A 19,070-nucleotide genomic window follows, 5' to 3' on the forward strand; every position below is an offset into this window, starting at 1 on the left:
TTCCAGTCTTTGAGACTCAGGGAGGCTCTATCAGTTTTAAATTGCCTCACCTACTTCCTAAGACTTTAGATGCTAAGTAGAGGAGATGAGGGTGAGTGGATTATGAGGCTTCATTGATGGAAGTGAACTTTCAGATCTGTTAATTAACCTAAGGCTTGAAGGAACCAGAATTAAACTGAGGTACATAGATTTCCTAGGGCTCTTTTAAATATCCCCAACACTAAGGCCAAAAGGGGGGTTCCCTGAATGGAATCACAATAGCTGTGGAAACACTGTATGGTTTTGTTTTATATTTTTAAAGTATTTTTGTTTGTCTATTGAATTTTGTTTGTCTATTATAGCAATATAGCCTGCTTGTGTTCCAAGTAGGTACAATTTTAATAGACTTAATTTTAATAGAATATTTTTTACACACATACTCTAAAATGTGTCTAAATTTTAACTTTTCTTTTACTGGCACAACCAAAAGAAATAAAAAGAAAACTACTTAGATATGTACTTTATCCTCTTTCCTATAAATGTTAATGCATATAATTAAGTAGTTCAGTAATCCATGAAAGAATTTAAGGCATTAGTAGGATTATCAGGCTCAGAATATTTTTCCTTTGCTCTAATATTCCATTTAATTTGGATATTTTGAGATTCCTTTGTTACTTCTCTAATTATTCTTTGGTAAAAACATGTTTTTTATATTATATATCCTTTCAACTATATTGGGAGAGTCTACTATGTAAAAATATTAATGTACAAATTGTATAGCTTGGCAGCTGTGTCATAAAACTTGCTTTTCAGTGTGTTGATACATTCCCAGGATTACTTATTTCAACTTAACAAGCATTTTATTCAGTACCAAGACATACTCAGGCACTGTGCTAAATTACAGAAACACTAAGAGGGGAAAATAACATATGTGTGTGTGTGTGTGTGTGTGTGTGTGTGTGTGTGTGTGTGTGTGTGTTTTATTTTTAATATCCCAGAAAAGGTAACTTACTGTTTCTGTTAGGAATCCTACATATCTGAGTTGTTTTTCCCCCTTTTCATTCTTTACCTCTGTCCTAATATTTCCAAGGTCTGGACAATATAAAGAAAACAAAGATCTGCAAGACATTAAAAACCATTTATACTTGATGGTAGCACTATTTGATGAGTCTCAGAAGTCAGGCAACCTAAGAAAAAGCTCTAAATATGTTTCTTGACCCACCTAGGTGGAGTTGGTGGTGCTGATGCTTAAATTCTGGTTTTGTTGCTTCAATCTCAGTTGCTTTGGAAGTGAAGATGTGGCCCCAGAGGACAGCACAGACTGTGACCATGGTCCGCATCCTCCACTGCTCAAATGACTGCTGTCAAGCCATTTTTACATTTAAATGAAGAAGCACTTTTAATACTCAGATTACTTGTTTAGACTCACCTAATATTAAGACTTCTTGCTCTAAAAATATCTTACTGTCCAAATTGCACTATCCTGGCATAGAGGGCTAACGGATCTCCACAAACCCTCCATAGACCCGGAGTTCTTGAAGTGTGGTCCCTGACCAGCAGCATGTGGAAACTTGTCACAAATGCAAATTCTAGGGCCAACCCAGACCTACAGAATTAGAAACTCGGGGGTAAGTCCCAGAAATCTGTTTTAACAAGTCCTCCAGGGGATTTCCAATGCACCCTAAAGATTGAAAAAAACTGCTCTGGGCAAACACCCCCAAAAAACAACAATTGTACAGGCAGTTACCAAGTAGAGCTGGCTATAATTGTTCTACCTGACCCTCTCTTTCAAGTTCAAACTCACAAATGAACTTAAGGTTATCTAATGTTACTATTAAGAAAAAGCCCTAGATTGGTGCTAATGCCAAATAACTGGCCTCTGCTTGTCCCCCAGCCTCCAACTTCTCTTGCCCTCTCATCAGTGTTTAACTTCTGAAGAAGACAATTAATGCTAAATTCCAATGAAGCCATACTAAGTTGCTCAAACATACTTTTAAGACTGAGCATTAAAACATATCTCATGTGCATTACTTTCTATATTAACAGCTTTATAATCTGAGCTTATAAAGTTATAAAGATTTAACTTTGCAGATAAAATGTAAAATAACTTGTTTCTTTTAAATTTGGGGCTTCACCTTTGGAATTTCACAGTTTGCTCAGAGGTCTCTCATTTTGCAAGATAAATATTACTAAGTAACTTATTTATAAAAAGAATTACAATAATACTAAATTTGAGTTTTATTGCTAATTTAACTTACAAAGATTTTTCTATGCATCAAATGTAACTTACTGCTTCAAAACTTAATTTAATATTCACTCTATATCCAAATGAAATATATTTAAAATATATTGAATATTTTATATATCTTGACAATATTACAATATTGTAATGTACTAATATTTCTGTAATTATAGCGAAAATAAAATTTTATTGTATTGTCTAATAATAAAATTTTTAAAATTATATCTGGTCTTATTTTTTCCAAGTGAAAATACATTTTTAAAAATTTTTTAAATATATGCTCACTGAAAAAACAATAGACAATACAGAAGTTAACACACTGTGGACAAATTTTCATATCCATAAACAAGAACTAATTATTATTTGCATGGATTTACTACATAAGTCAATGAATCCCCAATTAATGGACATTTCATTTAGTTTTATTATGGACATGTTGTACATATTTCATGTCACAATTTGTAAAAATAGGTTCTTTATGGATCCAATGTCTAGGACGAATTAGAGAAAGAAAAAGATTGAAGAGGGGGAGTCCAGTTAAAAGGGTAATATACCAGCAATGGGAACAGAAAGTGGACAGTTGACATTGAGGTGAGAGACTTTAAAGATGGGGGACTTGGGAGACAGTGAAAGATGACTTCGGAATTTTGAACCTTGGTGACTGAAATTAACTAAACAAGGAAATTCAGGAGAAAGTATCTGGATTGAGATGAGGCAGAAATTTGAGTTTGAAACCCTTTTGGGACCAAAGCTTCAAAGGGACACTTGGGCTAGAACTAGTGCAACAAGATGAGGCTAAATGGATGTAACCTATTTAACTTTTTATGCCACCTTTTCCCACAAAAGATATGAGGCAATGTGGTCGAAAGTCAATGATGAACTGAGTGGTAAATAGGAATGGCCACATGAATGAAGTCCCAGAATGAAGCTCTTGTCACAAAACACAAGGCAGCAGAGTTTCCAGGTAAGAGAGAGAAATATGCCTTTTTTCAGGTGTTTTTTGTTTTTGAGAATCTACCAACAGTGTTAGAGGCTTTCACACACCACACTCAGTCTCATTAACAGAATCAAACGATTCAGGAAGATTAAGGGTGATCAGGATTAAAGGAGAAGACTTTGGATTGGTAACTGAATTACCTAAGAAATGTCCTGAGTTTATTTGAGCCAAACATATGTCGGAGGAGCAAGATCTCAAATGCTCTGGAAAATAACAGTTTGCAGCTTCTTTTATGCATTTGAAATTAAGGAGGGAACTAAGGAAAATGATATGGATGTGGGATTGGACTACAGGATAGTTAAAAAGATCACCTGCTTTCTTGAAGGTGGTTACCCTAATTTCAAAGGTGCGTTAACCTACATGCACAGGGCTTGCTTAAGACAAAGGCAACCTCTTACTAAAAGTTATGTGCCTGGGGCATCACTACTCACCATGACCTGCCCAGTTAGGAACTTATGGTCAGACAACCCTGTGAGGTTACTTCCCATAGAATCCTTTTTTTTCAACCACACAATCTTAAAAGTTCGTTTTGTCTTGCGGGGAGGAGACAGGAGTAAAAAGCTAAATTGCAATTAATTAAAAGGTCAAAGGGTAGTGGTGGAAGCAGCAGGGCCCTCCTTCCTAAAGGTTTTGGTCATAGATGGCTTATCCACCTTGGTCTCTTTCTGCCTCCAAAAAACGTTGGTTTGTAAAGTCCAATCAGTCCTAAAATAAATCTCTCGAGGAGGAATGACTTGCCATTGCTATGAAGGGGCCCAAGAATGCCATTCTCAGAGGGCCTCCCAAATTATTTTGAACAGTGGTAACATCTCTGGAATATCTTAATTCTAGGGAAATTAGGACTCGAGTAGGTCTTTGTTCGGCTCAAGTCCAGTCATAGGAAGTATTCCGCGATTTGGCGTCAGTCCGTCCCAGTGTTGGTGGACAAGGTACTGGTTTTTCCCGCGGGAGGAAAGACGGTAGATCCAGAGAGAGGTCTCCGAAGCTTAACAAAACAAGATTAACTACAATGAAACCTAAGTCCTCCGGGATTCTCGTCTTGGAAGATTAGGGGAGCCCGTCAAACCAGGGTCACTGTCAAGGAAGGCGCCTGACAGTTAAGGAACCTAAAGAGTCATCAACATTACAGTGTTTAAGAATCACTTGCAGGATGGTGATTAACAGAAGAAAGGGGGTGGAGGTAGTGAAGGGTGAAAGGGGGTCAGACGGAAAACTGGGCACACAATGCAATATACAGACGATGGATTATAGAACTGAACACTTAACATCTATATAATGTTATTAACAAGGTCACCCCACTAAATTAAATTTTCAACAAGTCACTTGCAGAGCTAGCGACAAGGGCAGATTCCCGGGCCTCACACCACAGAGATCCTGATGCCGCCGGCCCTGAGAAGTAGTTATTTAACTGGCTGCCGAAGGTTTCCTTGTAGACAAGAGGTTCTCAGAGATCACCAACTCTACATAGCGTGAACCAAACACCTACCGTGAGAAGTCGTTCCCTGCGGTTGGTACACGGCCCGCGCCACAAACATGCCACCGGACGGGATCCCGGAGTCACGGCCCCGCCCGCGGCGGCCCGCGGCGCCGTCGCGTCACGTGACCACGGCTCTGCCTGCGCTACGGGTCCCGGGAGGGGCCAGCCCCGGCCGTTCTCGCGTCTCTGCCAGCCCGCTGCGGGCCGCTCCGGCCGGTGTTTTGCCCGGGCGCCTCCGTGCGCTCGGCCAACGGCCTCCGAGAGCGCCCACCTGAGCCCCCAGGAGCCGGCGGGCGACGGCCCTCGCCGGGGACCCTCCAGCGGGCCCAGGGGTGAGTACTGACGTCTTCCCGACCCGCGACCTGCAGCCCGGCGCCGAGGCCGGGATCCTCCGGCTGCCGGAGGGACCCGCGTCAGCCCCGGTGCGTCCCTGGTGCCTCCCCAGCCCGAGTCCCGACCCCCGTCCCCCGACCCCTGGGCTTTTCGCCTTCAACCCCGACCTTTCCGCCTTCTCAGGCCTGGGCCTCCCCATCTAGCCCTGGGAGGAAACTGCCCAGCAAACGTTTGGAGCAACCTCTTCACCCTTTCTAGGTCGCTGTCTCTTTGTTGAAACATTTGGTCTTTTTTTTTTTCGTCTAGAAAATAGCTTGGGGGGAAGGGGGACACTAGAGATGTCCTGAGCTTGAACAAGGCGCTTTGGTCGTCTTCCCTCTCTCCGGGTCAAGGCCTTGGCATCTTTAAGTATGTGACCTTGAACTAGACACCTGCCGTCTTGAAAAGTAGTTTTTGTTTTGTTTTTCTTTTGACTGTGGAAAGTACGTGTTGGAAAAGAAAGGCCTTGTTGAAAGCCGGGTCAGACGCGAGAGGCCCAGGCGGGCCCAGCCTGTGAGCATCCTTGTTCGCAGGTGCACATGCCTGAGCTGCTCCCCGGATTGATTCCCTCCCGGGAGCGGGGAGCCGGGAGCCGAGCTGAGCTCAGCTCCCGTTCCGCCGAGCCTGGCCCCCGCTCTGGGTCTGCGGGACGAGTCCTGTCCTACAGCCTAGAGCCAGGCGCCTCCTCTCTGGGGAGGAGAAGGCTCTCAGAAGTGGAGGTGTCTTAATTGCAGAAGATAAGAAAAGCCTGGGCCCTTGTTCTTTGTTCCCAAATATAGAACCAGTTGTTTCCAGGCCTCTCATCCATGGAGAAATTTTAACTGCAGTTCAAATTTTAACTGCGTTTTCTCTCCCTAGATGAAAAGCATTTGCTTCTGTGTCAATGTTGTTAGCTAATGAGATCCCAAAGAAAAATCCCTTAGGAAAATGGATTTGGAAAGAATTAGAACCACTTAGTTGTACTTAACAGTTTTTCCCCATGTAGTTAAATTGTGGGGGGGGGGGGGGGGGAAGGGAGGAGCTTCTATCTTTTTGGTTTCAAACGATTGTGAATTGGTTTTGCTATTCTTTCCAAAAGGAAATTGTGTGTTCTATTCCTTCCTGTCCGATAGGGCTGCCTCATTTTAGGATTACGAAGTTTGGCTGTACTCTCCTCCTTTCTGGTGTTCAGAGTTCTTTTCTGTGGATTCAAAGCCGTATTTTAAAACTCGATCGTTTATATTTTTCAAGTTTTCAGTGATTTTTATTAAGCTAAAGTTAATTTTGGATTGCTACACCCTGACTTTCTAATAAACACTTTCTTTGAAGGATAGTTGCTTGGAAAGAGAACTGAAACAGGTGACCTAGATTAAAACCTTGAACTAGGTCCACACAATGAGTGATAAAGAACTGGACTTTTTTTTTTTGTAATTAGACAATTATATAAATCTGTGCAACCATGATCAGTTTGACCCAATTTGTTTCTGTCACTCCCTATGCTTTTTCTCTGCGTCCCAGTGTTTTGACATAGAAAATAAGAAAGTCAAGCATGAACCATTGTGCACCAAAATTGGGATACTTTTCATGAGTGGGATGTGACTGACTTGATTCTAGGTGGTGTATGATTGAGGGTTTTCATAATAGTTTTTGTTATGTGTATTTAAACTGTGGTTTAAGGTAGTGATGTAAAATTTCCTTTTAAAAAGTTGGGTTAAAGAAAAGATTAGTGTTAACTAAAGATTAAATGTGCTGTGTGAATATGGGTAAAACCATGAAGTTGGTAAATTACTGATATTTGAGAACCATTGGGCTTAGAAAGTAGAGATCTAAGATCATCTGTGATTCCGAGAGAAATTTTGTATCCTTAGTTTTATATCAGAATTAGAGGCCTGGTGCACGAAATCCGTGCACTCGGATGGGGGTGGTCCCTCAGCCTGGCCTGCGCCCTCTCGCAGTCTGGGAGCCCTCAGGGGATGTCGGACTGACAGCTTAGGCCTGCTTGGACATCCTTAGAGCTGCTGCAGAGGTGGGAGAGGCTCCTGCCACCGCTGCTGCACTCACCAGCTGTGAGCCCGGCTTGTGGCGCACTGACCACCAGGGGGCAGCTCCTGCGTTGAGCATCTGCCCCCTGGTAGTCAGTGCGCGTCATAGCAACTGGTTGTTCTGCTGTTTGGTCAATTTGCATATTAGGGTTTTATTATATAGGATATCCGTACTGGTTACTTAGTAGATTCTAAGGGAGAAAACTTCGGGAATTAATATCATAACTCCAAATGAGAAGTTTATTTATTGTCAAAATATATTACCAAAAATGTCATAGTCTAATGAGGGAAAGCAAAAAATTAGATTTTTATTTATTTTACGTAAGCAGAATCCTAGTAATTGGGACAGTTCAGCGTTAAATCTTTGTAGAAAAGTTTCATTTACTCTTAATTTAAGTAACTCCGATTGGCTACAGGAGTAATTTGGCTTTTTCCAGAAGTTGTCTTTTTCATGTCCACCTTTATGATCTAAGTCTGTAATACTTGACCAACTCAGATTCTCGTAAGATGAGCTGTTGCTATAGAATAGAATGTCCCAGTGGAAAGTTAAGTAGACTGAAATTCAGTAAATGGAGTGTAGAGAATAGCACATTTCAGGGAGATGATGTACTACAATTTGTGAGCCTTGTTTATTATTGTAAAAGTTCAATTTTTAATGTCCCAAGACTATAATCCTCTTCAGATACATCTTTTTAGTGTTATTTCTAAATACAAGCATTTACTGTGCTTCTGATTCATACAAGTATAGGATGAGTATCTCATCTAGAATGATGCGCAAAAATTGATTATAGAGATTGTCTGTGGGGACCTGAGTGGTGATAGGACAGGATCTGTGGACACTTTATTTTCTTTGTATGTTCTTATATGCTTTGTACCGCATGCACATATTATTGGTTTAAATTAAATACTGAATAATTGTTATGTATGGAATTAAATTCTAAGTAAAATTTAGCCAATACATTTGTTACTTCCTAATATATATGTGTATGTATGTATATATACACTTATATGTATATATATTAAGATTCTTTTAAATTTATATTTTTTATCTGCTACATTTTTCTAAATTCAAATCAGAAATAATTAATCTATTATTTTATCTTGCTTAACTAATGAATGGTTGTAGGACCCTGTCTGGTGGTTCAGTTGGCCAGAGCATCATCCTGTTTACCAAAAGGAGGCGGTTTGCATTCCTGGTCAGGGCATGTTCAGGAGGCAGTGAATCAATGTCTGTCTGTCTCTCTCCTTCCCACCCTCCCTACCTACCTCCATCTAACTCCCTCCCTCTCTCTTCCACTTCTCTCCCTCCCTTCATCTCTCTAAAAATCAATAATTTTTTAAAAATTATAAAATTGGTTGTAAGCTTTTTAAGTGTTTATTTTGTGGGGTTTTTTTTAATATAAGGTTGTGCATCTTTGATGACTTTTATCATTTGGAGAATTTCCAGAAATGAATTCCTAATGTGGTATCATCTAGTTTCTCAATAAGCTCCTGTTTTTCTCCCCCAGGGACAAAAGGGGCTCTATATCCAGCACGTGCACACTGAAGCAAGTTAAAGGATTTACTATGAAGCACAGAAGCAGATAGTGCCAAGCAGCAAGTTGTAGTTGGTACACATTTGTGAGTAAAGATTTTCTCTTTAGCTCTCTTTTCTTAGCCTTTAAAACATCTGCATGCCAGATCCTTCAAATTCATACATTTGAGTAAAGAATAAAAAAGCAAGTTCACAGTCGTAATTAACCAGTTGAGCAATCTCTAAGAACTCTCCTAAACGTCTCAGTGAAGTGGAGTTTAAGGTGTGTAATACATCTCTGACATGGAGCTTAAGAAATATCCCACCTATGACTTACAGTTATACTGTCCTTTATATCTTATTGCCCTTGATTTGGGTATAAATGTTTTTGCTGAAAATTTAGTATGATTTCGTTTTCAAAGTTATTTTTTTTGTAAGAAAACACTACTTATACATCAAATATTAAAGCTTCTTGAAATACATTTACTTCTGCCTTTTACATTCTCTTTGTGGTTTCTTCATTAGTCAATAAAATGAAGAGGATTCTTTCCCTTCAGAATGTAATGAGTAGAGTTGTACGGCAAAGTGGGTTTTTTTCTAATCTGACTTCTCATTTGTATATACATTGGGTTAGCTTTTCTTTATCCTGTTGGCAAAATCATAAAATAGTAACTGTACTTAATACCATATAGAATAACTTTACTTAGGAGGGATTTGAAAATTTGTTTCTCAGATCAAGCCCCAAACCTCTTGAAATCCAAAAATTATGTTAAGTAGATATTTCTTTTATTCATAGTTTCCTTAAGAAATGAATTATTGAAATACTGATTTTTATTCTTTCTTTCTTACAGCTGGAAAAGCAGTGTCCGTGTTGTTATGTACACCTCCAAAAAAATTCAGATCTGTAGGGGAATTGTTGTGTAAAGTAAACTGAACTACAGGGTAGCAGTATTTTAATAGCTATTATAGACGTGTATTAACTATATTAAAAATGAGTAAAAGAAAAACCTGTGACCCACCAATAGGAAGGTCAGTGACATTTTATTCAGTTGAGCTGGTATTAATAGGCTTGAGCAATAGTGGCCTTAAAGCTAATTGCCATAGGCTAACCATGCTCTTTTACATTTTTATTAGCATTTTGTGTTTTGGGGCAACTTTCTTTCTACTGCATTTCCCTGGAGCATGGATCCTTCTTTAATTCAGGTTACTCAATGCATCTGTACCATCTTTCCCCTTAAAGGCATGTCATGCTTTAAAATAATATACATGTAAATGTGATATTAAATACAAATTAATAATGTGAAACTTTCAATCCCTCAAAATGAATGTATACATTAAGGATTTATTAATGCATATGCTATATTGGTATTCATTGCATCTCAGTCATCAGATATACATTCAGTGAGAGACGTTTTAATTTGTATTTTGTGATTTTCAAGGGATTGCATCTTTTTTAGTACATTTGCCTTATAAATCTGATTTTCATTTTTTTTTTCCATGCATGACAGCAATTTCAAATTTCCTTTTTGTAAAATCCCAGCAGCTTTTCTTCCAATAATTGATTAGGGAATTTTAATTTTAAGTTTTCTTTCAGGCATTTTTTAGTTATAAGCAGCATGCATATCTATACAGTGTGTGTGTGTGTGTGTGTGTGTGTGTGTGTGTGTGTACACACGCGTGCACACACACAAATTTGTGTTGTAGTTATACAATAATTTTTAAAATTTGCTCCCAAACAATAGTTTCAAGATGCAGTTTCAACTGATAAGGGAGAGAAGGCATTAAATTAAAGAAAACATTTTCTTCACCTTTTCTTTTTCTTTTGTATGTATTCAGTACTCAGAAATGAGAAGTCTCTTTTTGCTCTTTCAATAAGGTGTTGTCATCTAACTTCCCAATGCAGAGAAGATAACGTTGTCACACTGTCTTCAATTTTTTTTGCCCACAGAGTGAGTGGGGCAGCATTTCCTTCTCCCACTGCTGCCGAGATGGCGGAAATTAGTCGAATTCAATATGAAATGGAATACACCGAAGGTATTAGTCAGCGAATGAGGGTCCCGGAAAAATTAAAGGTAGCACCACCAAATGCTGACCTGGAACAAGAATTCCAAGAAGGAGTTCCAAATGCCAGTGTGATTATGCAGGTTCCAGAGAGGATTGTCGTAGCAGGTATTTTACATTTGGGTATTAGTGCCTGGCATATCTCTGTTTTATATATTTTTAGGAAAACTTTATGGTTTTTCAAAACATTGGGGTTAGAAAATGCAACTTACAATTTTTTCAAAAATTTTATTACAATAGTGTGAAATTTCAAACAATATTTTTAATCAACTAATTATTGAGGTATACATTATATATATATGTATATATATATATATAATGTGTATAATTTTTAAGTGTATAGCTTGATGAGGTTTTTTTAAAATATATTTTTATTGATTTCAGAGAGGAAAGGGGAGGGAGAGAGAGATAGAAACATCAATGATGAGAGAATCATTGATCAGCTGCCTACTGCACTCCCCCCACTGGGGATCAAGCCCACAACATGGGCATGTGCCCTTGACCAGAATCGAACCCAGGACCCTTCAGTCCATAGGCCGACACTCTATCCACTGAGCCAAACCAGCTAGGGCACAGCTTGATGAGTTTTAACAAATGTATACACCCATCTAACCTCTACCACTGTCCAGTTATAGAACCATTTTCATTACCCCAGAAGGTCCCCTTGTGGCCCATCTCATTTAATTTTTATCCTTCAATTTCAGGCAACCATAATCTCTGTAATCAGAGACTAGATTTATTTGTCTTTCCTAGAGTTTCACATAAATGGAATTATACACTGTATACTCTAGGGCAGTGGTTGGCAAACCGCGGTTTGCCGCTCTGTTGACTAATGAGTTTGCCGACCACTGACCTAGACTCTCGATTCCAATAATTACAGGCTGATGTTGTTCCTTGTGATTAAGCCCCTATCCCAGTGGTCGGCAAACTCATTAGTCAACAGAGCCGCAGTTTGCCGACCACTGCCTAGGGTCTGGCTTTTTTTTGCTGTTATGTTTTTGAGATTCTTTCCTGTTGTTGCTTACATCTTGTTTATTCCATTTTATTAATGAGTAATAATTCTATTGTGTAGATATACCATGATTTGTTTATCCATTCACCTGTTGAGGGACATTGAGTTGGTTTTTTTTTTTTTTGGGGGGGGGGGCGGTTTGCTGTTGGGGCTATTAGGAATAAAGCTGCTATGAATATTCATGTACAAATCTTCATTAGGACATGTGTTTTACTTCTCTAGGAGTAGAGTTGCTAGATCATATTATAAGTTATGTTTAACTTTATAAAAAGTTGTCAAGCTATTTTTGAAATTGGTTGTGCTCTATTATATTCCCACCCATGATGTATGAGAGTTTAAGTTGCTCCACATCCTTGTCAGCATATTGTATTGTCAGTCTTTAATTTTGGCCATTCTAGTGGGTATGTAGTGGCAAATACAGTTTAATAAAAGTACTAGCTTTTTAAAACCTCCCTTCTTACCTTTTTATATTTTTACTCCCAGGAAACAATGAAGACATTCCATTTTCAAGGCCAGGAGATCTTGACCTCATTCAGTCAACTTCTTTAAAACCTCTGGCACTAAAAACACCACCTCGTGTACTTACACTAAGTGAAAGACCATTAGATTTTCTGGATTTAGAAAGACCTCCTTCAACCCCCCAAAATGAAGAAGTAAGTAGAGTTTTAACATCAACTGAATTTGAAATAATAGAGAAAAAAGCAAAAGCCAAAGAGGAGTTAAGAGGCTATAAATCATATCATTAGCAACATGTAATGAAAGCCTTCTGCATGGACCATTAATTACTATAAATTCTGGTTTGTAGATATCCCAAATAAGATATTCTACTATTGTGTTATTGTTTTTAATTTAAATCATGTCTCAGGAAAAAGCAGATTTTGGGGAAATCATGAACCTAGGCACTACACCTTCCGTGATACAGAAAAAGGTGGGAAGTTTAGCATAGGAAGAGACTAATGCATCACTTTGTTACAAAAGCAGTCTGGCATACAGAGCAAAGGAAGGCTCCTTTTCCGTTGATACCACCTATTCTCCCTGCTTGCTGAAAAGTTTCTACTGAGTTAATTTTACTGTGCCATATAACATTAATAGCCATGTTGACCTAAATATGGCAATATGGACTCATAAGGTGTTAGTAGCCATATTCAGATCTTGCCTCTGCCATTGATTTAGGGCCAGTTTGTAAAACTTATTTTCTGTGATGATTTCTGTAGTTGCAACTTTTTCTTTATAGCTTCTAAAATTGTGCCATGAGGCTAGTAGGAGACAATGTGAAACATCTTTTTGTTGATAATGGAACTACCTGTCTTCCATCTTTCATATAGTCCTTTCCAAGGAGGATAAAGGGCCTATATAACATAGGGAAGTGGCGTTTCCTAGTACTAAGTATGGTCTTTTCTTAAGTTGAAAGTTTCTGCTGAGGTAATAGAGAAAATATACTTATAGGTGCTATTGTGGACATTCTAGGTATTTGCTTGGTGAAAGACACTAAATTTGAGTGTTCACATGATGGAAAAGGCACTAAGATATTTGCAGAATTATATTTATTTAAGAAATATTTCTTTGAATTTTATTGTAAGACACTACATTGTGAGACATAGTTCCTGCATAGTGGTATGAGTGAGGGAAAGATACCCACACACACAAAGATTCTTTAATTGCAAGGAATAATGAAGTTATGAAGATCGTTACATAAGACAAAAGATAACCACAGCATGCTCTCAGTTGGAGGCCCAGTTTCCGGCTCCCCAAAGTTCCCACCAGAAATTACAGCTGTGAATAGTATTATCTTGGAGTAAGGATTCTGCCAGGAGAGAAACCCTCCCTTTAATATTCTTCTAGTTTTGTTTTTCTTTTGATCTTCCTGCTCCCACTATTTTAGACACTTATGCCTACTTGTTGTAAAGAACTGACTGGAAACAAGCCACCCAATCTTCTGAGTGATAACGCCTGAGTGAGGAAAAAAGTTTACCACCAGGATTACCCTCAGTAGATCTAGATATTAAGTCTATATGGGTTTGCTTTTGCAGTAATTTTGATATTTAGTTAAATGTGATAAGTACACAGAATACATTATTGCTGGGGTGAAAAACTTTGGCTGAGAATTAGATCTGATTTTGAAGGCCTACTTTGCTACCTATTAACCACATGACTTTGGGCAAGTTATTTAACAATTCCAATGCTCATCTCTGAAATAAAGATGAAATAATGCCAAGTGCCTAAGATTCTTGTGGGAAGTGCATGTAATGTGTTTAGCACATGTGTTTTATTATGTTAAAAACACAGTGTGTAAATCTTGTTATGAAAGTTAAAATCCTGTGACAGGAGCCAGATCCTGAGATGCAAGAGAGGAGTTTCTGATTTCAGTACCAGCTGTGTATTGAAGGAAAGCAATGATGATGCTCTGTGTTTCAATTCCATAAAGGGTCAGGCAGCCCTCAATAGAAAATTAACCAGTGAGCAAAGGAAAAAGGAAAGAACCAGTGTTCTAGTAGCTTTTTGAAAAGGGATTGAAATAGAACGGCAGTAAGGCCTTATGTGCTGGTATTATGGATGATTCATTCAAATGCTATTCAATATCTATCAAGTGAAATCCCTGAATCATTTTCTCTGTAGTAGTCATTTTACAGCATATGCCAAGGTTTCTCAACCTCAGCACTGTTGACATTTTGGACTGGATAATTCTTTATTGTGAGGGTTGTCCTTTTGTAACAGCATTGTTGATCTCTACTTACTAGATGTCAGTAGCGTCCTTCAAGTCATGAAAAGCAAAAAGGTTTCTAATAGCCAAAAGGTGGAAACAACCCATATGTTCATCAGCTGATGAATAGATAAGCAAAACGTGGTATATCCATATAGTGGAATATTATTTAGCCATAATAAGGAATAAAATACTTACAGCTGCTACAACATGGATGACCATCGAAAACACGCTAAGACAAAGAAGCCAGACAGAAAAGGCCGTATGTTGTATGATTCCACTTACATGAAATATCCAGAATAGGCAATTCCCACATATGGAAAGCAGATTAGTGGTTTTAAGGGGGTCGGGGGTGAAGGAAATTGGAGTAACTGCTTAATGATAATGATTATAAGGGGGCCATGAAACAGTGGCAGCTGCACTGTTTATTTTGCTCATGGATTCTGTGAGTAAAGAATTTGCATCAGGCATAATAGGGAAAACCTGTTTCTGTTCTACAATATTTGGAACTAAGGCAGGAAGTCTCATAGACTGGGGATGATTTGGCAGCTTGAGGCTACAATCATCTGAGATTTATGCATGTCAGTTACTAGTAGCTGGTGTCTGGGACCTCAGCTAGGCTACACATGGCCTTTTCATGTGACTTCTTATGCTTCCTCACATCATGGTGCCATTGTTGCAAACATGAACAGTCTTGAGAAAAAAGGCAGAAACTTACTATGGCTTATGACCAAGCATCAGTAGCCACATTGCATCCATCTTTCCAATTTCAAGGGAAGTGGACATAGATCCCATCCCTAATGAAAATAGGTCAATGGATATATTTGTAAGACGAGCTTGTGGGATGGGAAATTGTGGCTATTTCTGGAATGCCAAAGCCTTTAAGCTAGGAAGACTGTTTTTTTAGTCTACTTTTCAGATACCAAACCAAATCTGAATTTGTTTAAACCCCAGAAGCCAGAAACATTTATTTATAATAAAAATATAAAATTTCTATAATATATGTGCCTTTAGAGCTGTTGAGAATTGTTCTTAAATAATATATCTATCTATATTACACATGCCTAGCAGCAATTCTTACTCTTTTTTTTTTTTTGTAAATTTTGTGAGTAGCCTTGGTTAAGGTTCTTTTGATGCTAAGCAGCTATTAGGCTACTAAGAATATTTCCTATTCCCTTACCTTTGTCTGTGCCTAACAGATCCGTGCAGTTGGCAGGCTAAAAAGAGAGCGCTCTATGAGTGAAAATGCTGTTCGCCAAAATGGACAGCTGGTCAGAACCGATTCCATGTGAGTACGACCACTAAGTACTATGTCTCAAGAAGAGGATGTGTTTTATGCCTAAGAAACAATTTACTTCTAATAGCATTTAAAATCTGTTTTGCATTTGCATTACTTTTACATAATTGCAATACTTGTAATAACCTTAAAAACCTGACCATTTGTTAGTTGTAAACATTTTCCAACAGCGTTATCTTTTATGTATATGGTAGTCTTAGCAAAGAATGAATTGCCTATTTGGGGAATCTTCTATAAAGTATACTTAAGAAAAACTGATAAATGTTAAGTGCTCAGTTCTGTGCATCCTTTAAAATTGTTTATCTAGCGTGTAGGTTAAAATATAAAGAAAAGGTAAACACTTTATATAAGGAAAATCTTTATTTCCAAGTTACTCAATTTGTCATAAGACTGTGAATTAACCCTTTCTAGCTCTGCTCCTAATGATCTGTGGTAAACAGTGTACCATAGGCAAATAGATTTTTTTTCCTTTCCAGGATTATTTTTTAACTTCCTGCCTACCAAGTTATTGAATTATTAGATTCCTTTTATTTTCCAAAAATGCAAGTATATTGCTTAAAGGACTATTTGTTTAAAACTCTTTCTCTTTTGGCTAAATTATCACACCCTGGTCTTAAAGCTCCCCCACTATAAGATGCTTTAAATCAGGCAAGTGCTTTTTTGTTGTTTTATCAAAACTAATGGGTTTTTAATAAATTAAACATCCCTTCAAATGCTGGTCAGTATTTTAAATCTAAAAGCCATTGGTAATTTTGGCTTTCTAAAATAGATGATTTAGATATTTTATGTAAATTAATATGTCTTCCTCAGTAACCATTCAGTCAGTTATTAAGAACTCATTCATTGTGAACCAAATTTGATGCCAAGCATTATAATGTTAGCTTCTTTGGGAACTGCAAAAGAATTAGGAAATGAAACATTTCTCTCGTGCAAATCTAGGTAAAAGCAAAACATTTAAATTTCTATGCAAAATAACTAGAGTACAATACAAGTATACCATTTATATTAAACATATCAAGTTCCAATTTGAACCTGACCAAAGAGTGAGTATAGGGATTCAGAATGGTCTTTGATGGGCATAGGGTCTCTCTTTTCTTATGTTAGGTGCCAGAATGGTAACTTCTCTGATTTCTTGGGGAATCTTTAAATGCCCCCTGGAATAGTTATAGTCATTCTGAACTATAGTTACATAGGAGGAAAGTAAGTTCAAATTAATATATATCTCCTTTAGGGAAGATTGATCTGAAATGTTCAACCACTATTAATGCGAAATTTTTTATAACTGTATGTTTCCTTGAAGGTGACTGGTTGGCAGGGATGTCAACCAGCCTATGAAATCATTTTTCTAGAATACAAGCATGTTATACAAATGGTGAAAAAGCTACATAGTTTATGGCTAAGGTAGCTTCTTGATATTTAGTGCCCTCAGAATGATTCCACATAACCTCAGAGCTTTTATTATTTTCTATTTGTAATATTTTTTAAGGCAGCAAAGGTTTTAGTAAACTTTTCTGTTATATAAAGATATGGCTTATTTAGGTGTTTAATATTTTGAAATTTCACACTAATGAAATAGAAGCATCAGTCTAGCATCACTTTTGTTTTTTTCCTGACAACATATATATTATTGGTATCTGAATTCAGTTAAAAAGAAAGGAAACAGCTGTATTATGTATAAAAACCAGCCTACTCTATGATTTAGAGTAGATGATTAAATTGTAAGATATTTTTGAGGTTGCCAATAACATAAGTTCCTCATAAAAGAAAAGATTAACAGAGTTAACTAATATTTGATTTCTTTTTTTTAATTGCCTTAGTGGCATTTTTCTAGATGTTTAATAAAACTGAAAACCTCATGTGTTAATTTTTGGTAGTAAAAACAACATGAATATTTAACTATAAATTTAATATTGAAATGCTTACTTTACTTACCCATACTTTTTATTATGGTGGTTATATATGTTACCATGTCATTTTAAGTAAGTTACTTAACTATCTTCTTAGTAATAATATGACCTTGCCTTTTCTTCTACCATTATTAATTTTTACAACTTATAATTGAATTCATCTTTAAGAATCTACATTTAATTAACCTTAGGAACTTTATTTAACTTGGTAACGTGGTCAGGAAGAAACTATTAATAAAGCTACATTTTACCTCTACTAAAGTAATTATCAAACTATTGCTGTCTTTACCTAAGTTAGTCTTTTCTTTGTAATATGAGAGTAATTATTTGTCATTGTGCATGAACCTTTGCCTGCCTTTACTTTTATTCTTTGGCTTGAAGAATAGAAGTACATATGGGTATAAGAACAAGAGCACGGCCTCTGTTCTCTTAATTACTTTCAACAGACAGTAGGGTTGATTGTGGTCAGCCGTAGATATAAAAATGAATTCTGACCAGTAGAATCGTATCTAGCTTTTCCTTTGTGTTATAAAAACTGAATATGTAAAAGAAGCATAATTATTATTTAAGGTGGCACAGATCAGATTCTGCCCCAAGAAATAAAATTTCAAGGTTCCAGGCACCGATTTCTTCACCGGAATACACGTAAGATTTTATCTGCTCTGCTTTTCACAAGTAGGAGTTATTTTTATTTTGCAGGCTTATGTCATAATAATATTTCAACAGGTAATTGGCATATAATATGCTAATTGGCATGTAATATGTTTGGCTTTTTAGTACCTCTGTTACAGGATTTCTCAAACTGTGATCATACACTTTATATAGAAAAACAAACCAGACCAACTAAAAAAGTTAGGTGTGATTTGGGGCATCATGGTGAAAGTGAAATGGAAAAATTTACACATAAGCATCTGAAACCTATATAATTTTATTAACCAGTATCACCCCAAAAAATTCAATATATTTTTTTAAATTACACTTAAGGACCAAGCATCCTTTTTCACTTTCTTTATTTTGCTTTGGCTGCAATATTCTCTGTAGATTCAATTTTAACCAAGTTTAGTGATCCCAATTTTTTATTTTTTTTTATTTTAGCATACTCTCTTGTTTCATTTTGAGTCAGGAGAATGGAGTGTAAGTGTGGTTTATCATTGAGGTTTTTTAAAAAATATATCATAGATTAAAATTCTGCTTGGAAGAATATTTTGCAATCATTTAGACCCATGGAGCGAAGGGAAATACTGGCATTTAGTTACAAGAATTTAAAAACTAATATAGTTAGTTCTTAATCAACAAAAGCCACTCTGGCAACCAACCATTTTTCCCTTATTCTGGTTCTCTTATTATGCTTCTAGGAACTAGTACATTGCCTTAAACAGTGGCAACAAATTAGTGTTCTCTGTATATAAAATTTCAAGGGAAATGACACAAGATTCATGTTCCAGTGAAAATTTGTTCTCCCCCTTTTCCTAATGCACCTTTATTTATTTT

At 37.1% G+C, this 19,070-nt stretch overlaps 2 protein-coding genes and 1 long non-coding RNA gene across 20 annotated transcripts in view; 2 read left to right on the forward strand and 1 right to left on the reverse strand.

The window, feature by feature from the left end:
* COL4A3 (collagen type IV alpha 3 chain) overlaps positions 1-2,291 on the forward strand; it is a gene marked incomplete at its 5' end in the record, with an annotated part of 120,583 nt that extends 118,292 nt beyond the window's left edge. The window contains one exon of the mRNA XM_080670483.1: positions 1,206-2,291. The remainder of the gene's footprint in view (positions 1-1,205) is intronic.
* Positions 1-4,825, reverse strand: part of LOC308249304 — a 39,674-nt gene extending 34,849 nt beyond the window's left edge. Inside the window, exon 1 of one of the 2 annotated variants that reach the window (XR_013960702.1) lies at positions 4,705-4,825. This is a non-coding gene — a long non-coding RNA (uncharacterized lncRNA). The remainder of the gene's footprint in view (positions 1-4,704) is intronic. The other variant, XR_013960703.1, reaches the window with a different exon arrangement.
* The window catches only part of MFF (mitochondrial fission factor), a 30,521-nt gene continuing 16,241 nt past the window's right edge, over positions 4,791-19,070 (forward strand). For 4 of the 17 annotated variants that reach the window (XM_080670484.1, XM_080670493.1, XM_080670485.1 and 1 more), the window contains exons 1-7: positions 4,791-5,027; positions 8,597-8,708; positions 9,453-9,630; positions 10,550-10,770; positions 12,158-12,327; positions 15,575-15,663; positions 18,150-18,224. In XM_080670484.1, coding sequence (XP_080526610.1) covers positions 9,593-9,630; positions 10,550-10,770; positions 12,158-12,327; positions 15,575-15,663; positions 18,150-18,224 — 593 coding nt within the window. In that variant the 5' untranslated portion in view covers positions 4,791-5,027; positions 8,597-8,708; positions 9,453-9,592. Of the gene's footprint in view, positions 5,028-8,596; positions 8,709-9,452; positions 9,631-9,735; positions 9,805-10,549; positions 10,771-12,157; positions 12,328-15,574; positions 15,664-18,149; positions 18,225-19,070 lie in introns of all 17 variants that reach the window. The other 13 variants (XM_080670494.1, XM_080670497.1, XM_080670490.1 and 10 more) reach the window with 8 other exon arrangements.

The sequence above is a fragment of the Plecotus auritus genome (genome assembly GCF_963455305.1).
Source record: "Plecotus auritus genome assembly, chromosome: 5".
Lineage (NCBI taxonomy): Eukaryota > Metazoa > Chordata > Mammalia > Chiroptera > Vespertilionidae > Plecotus > Plecotus auritus.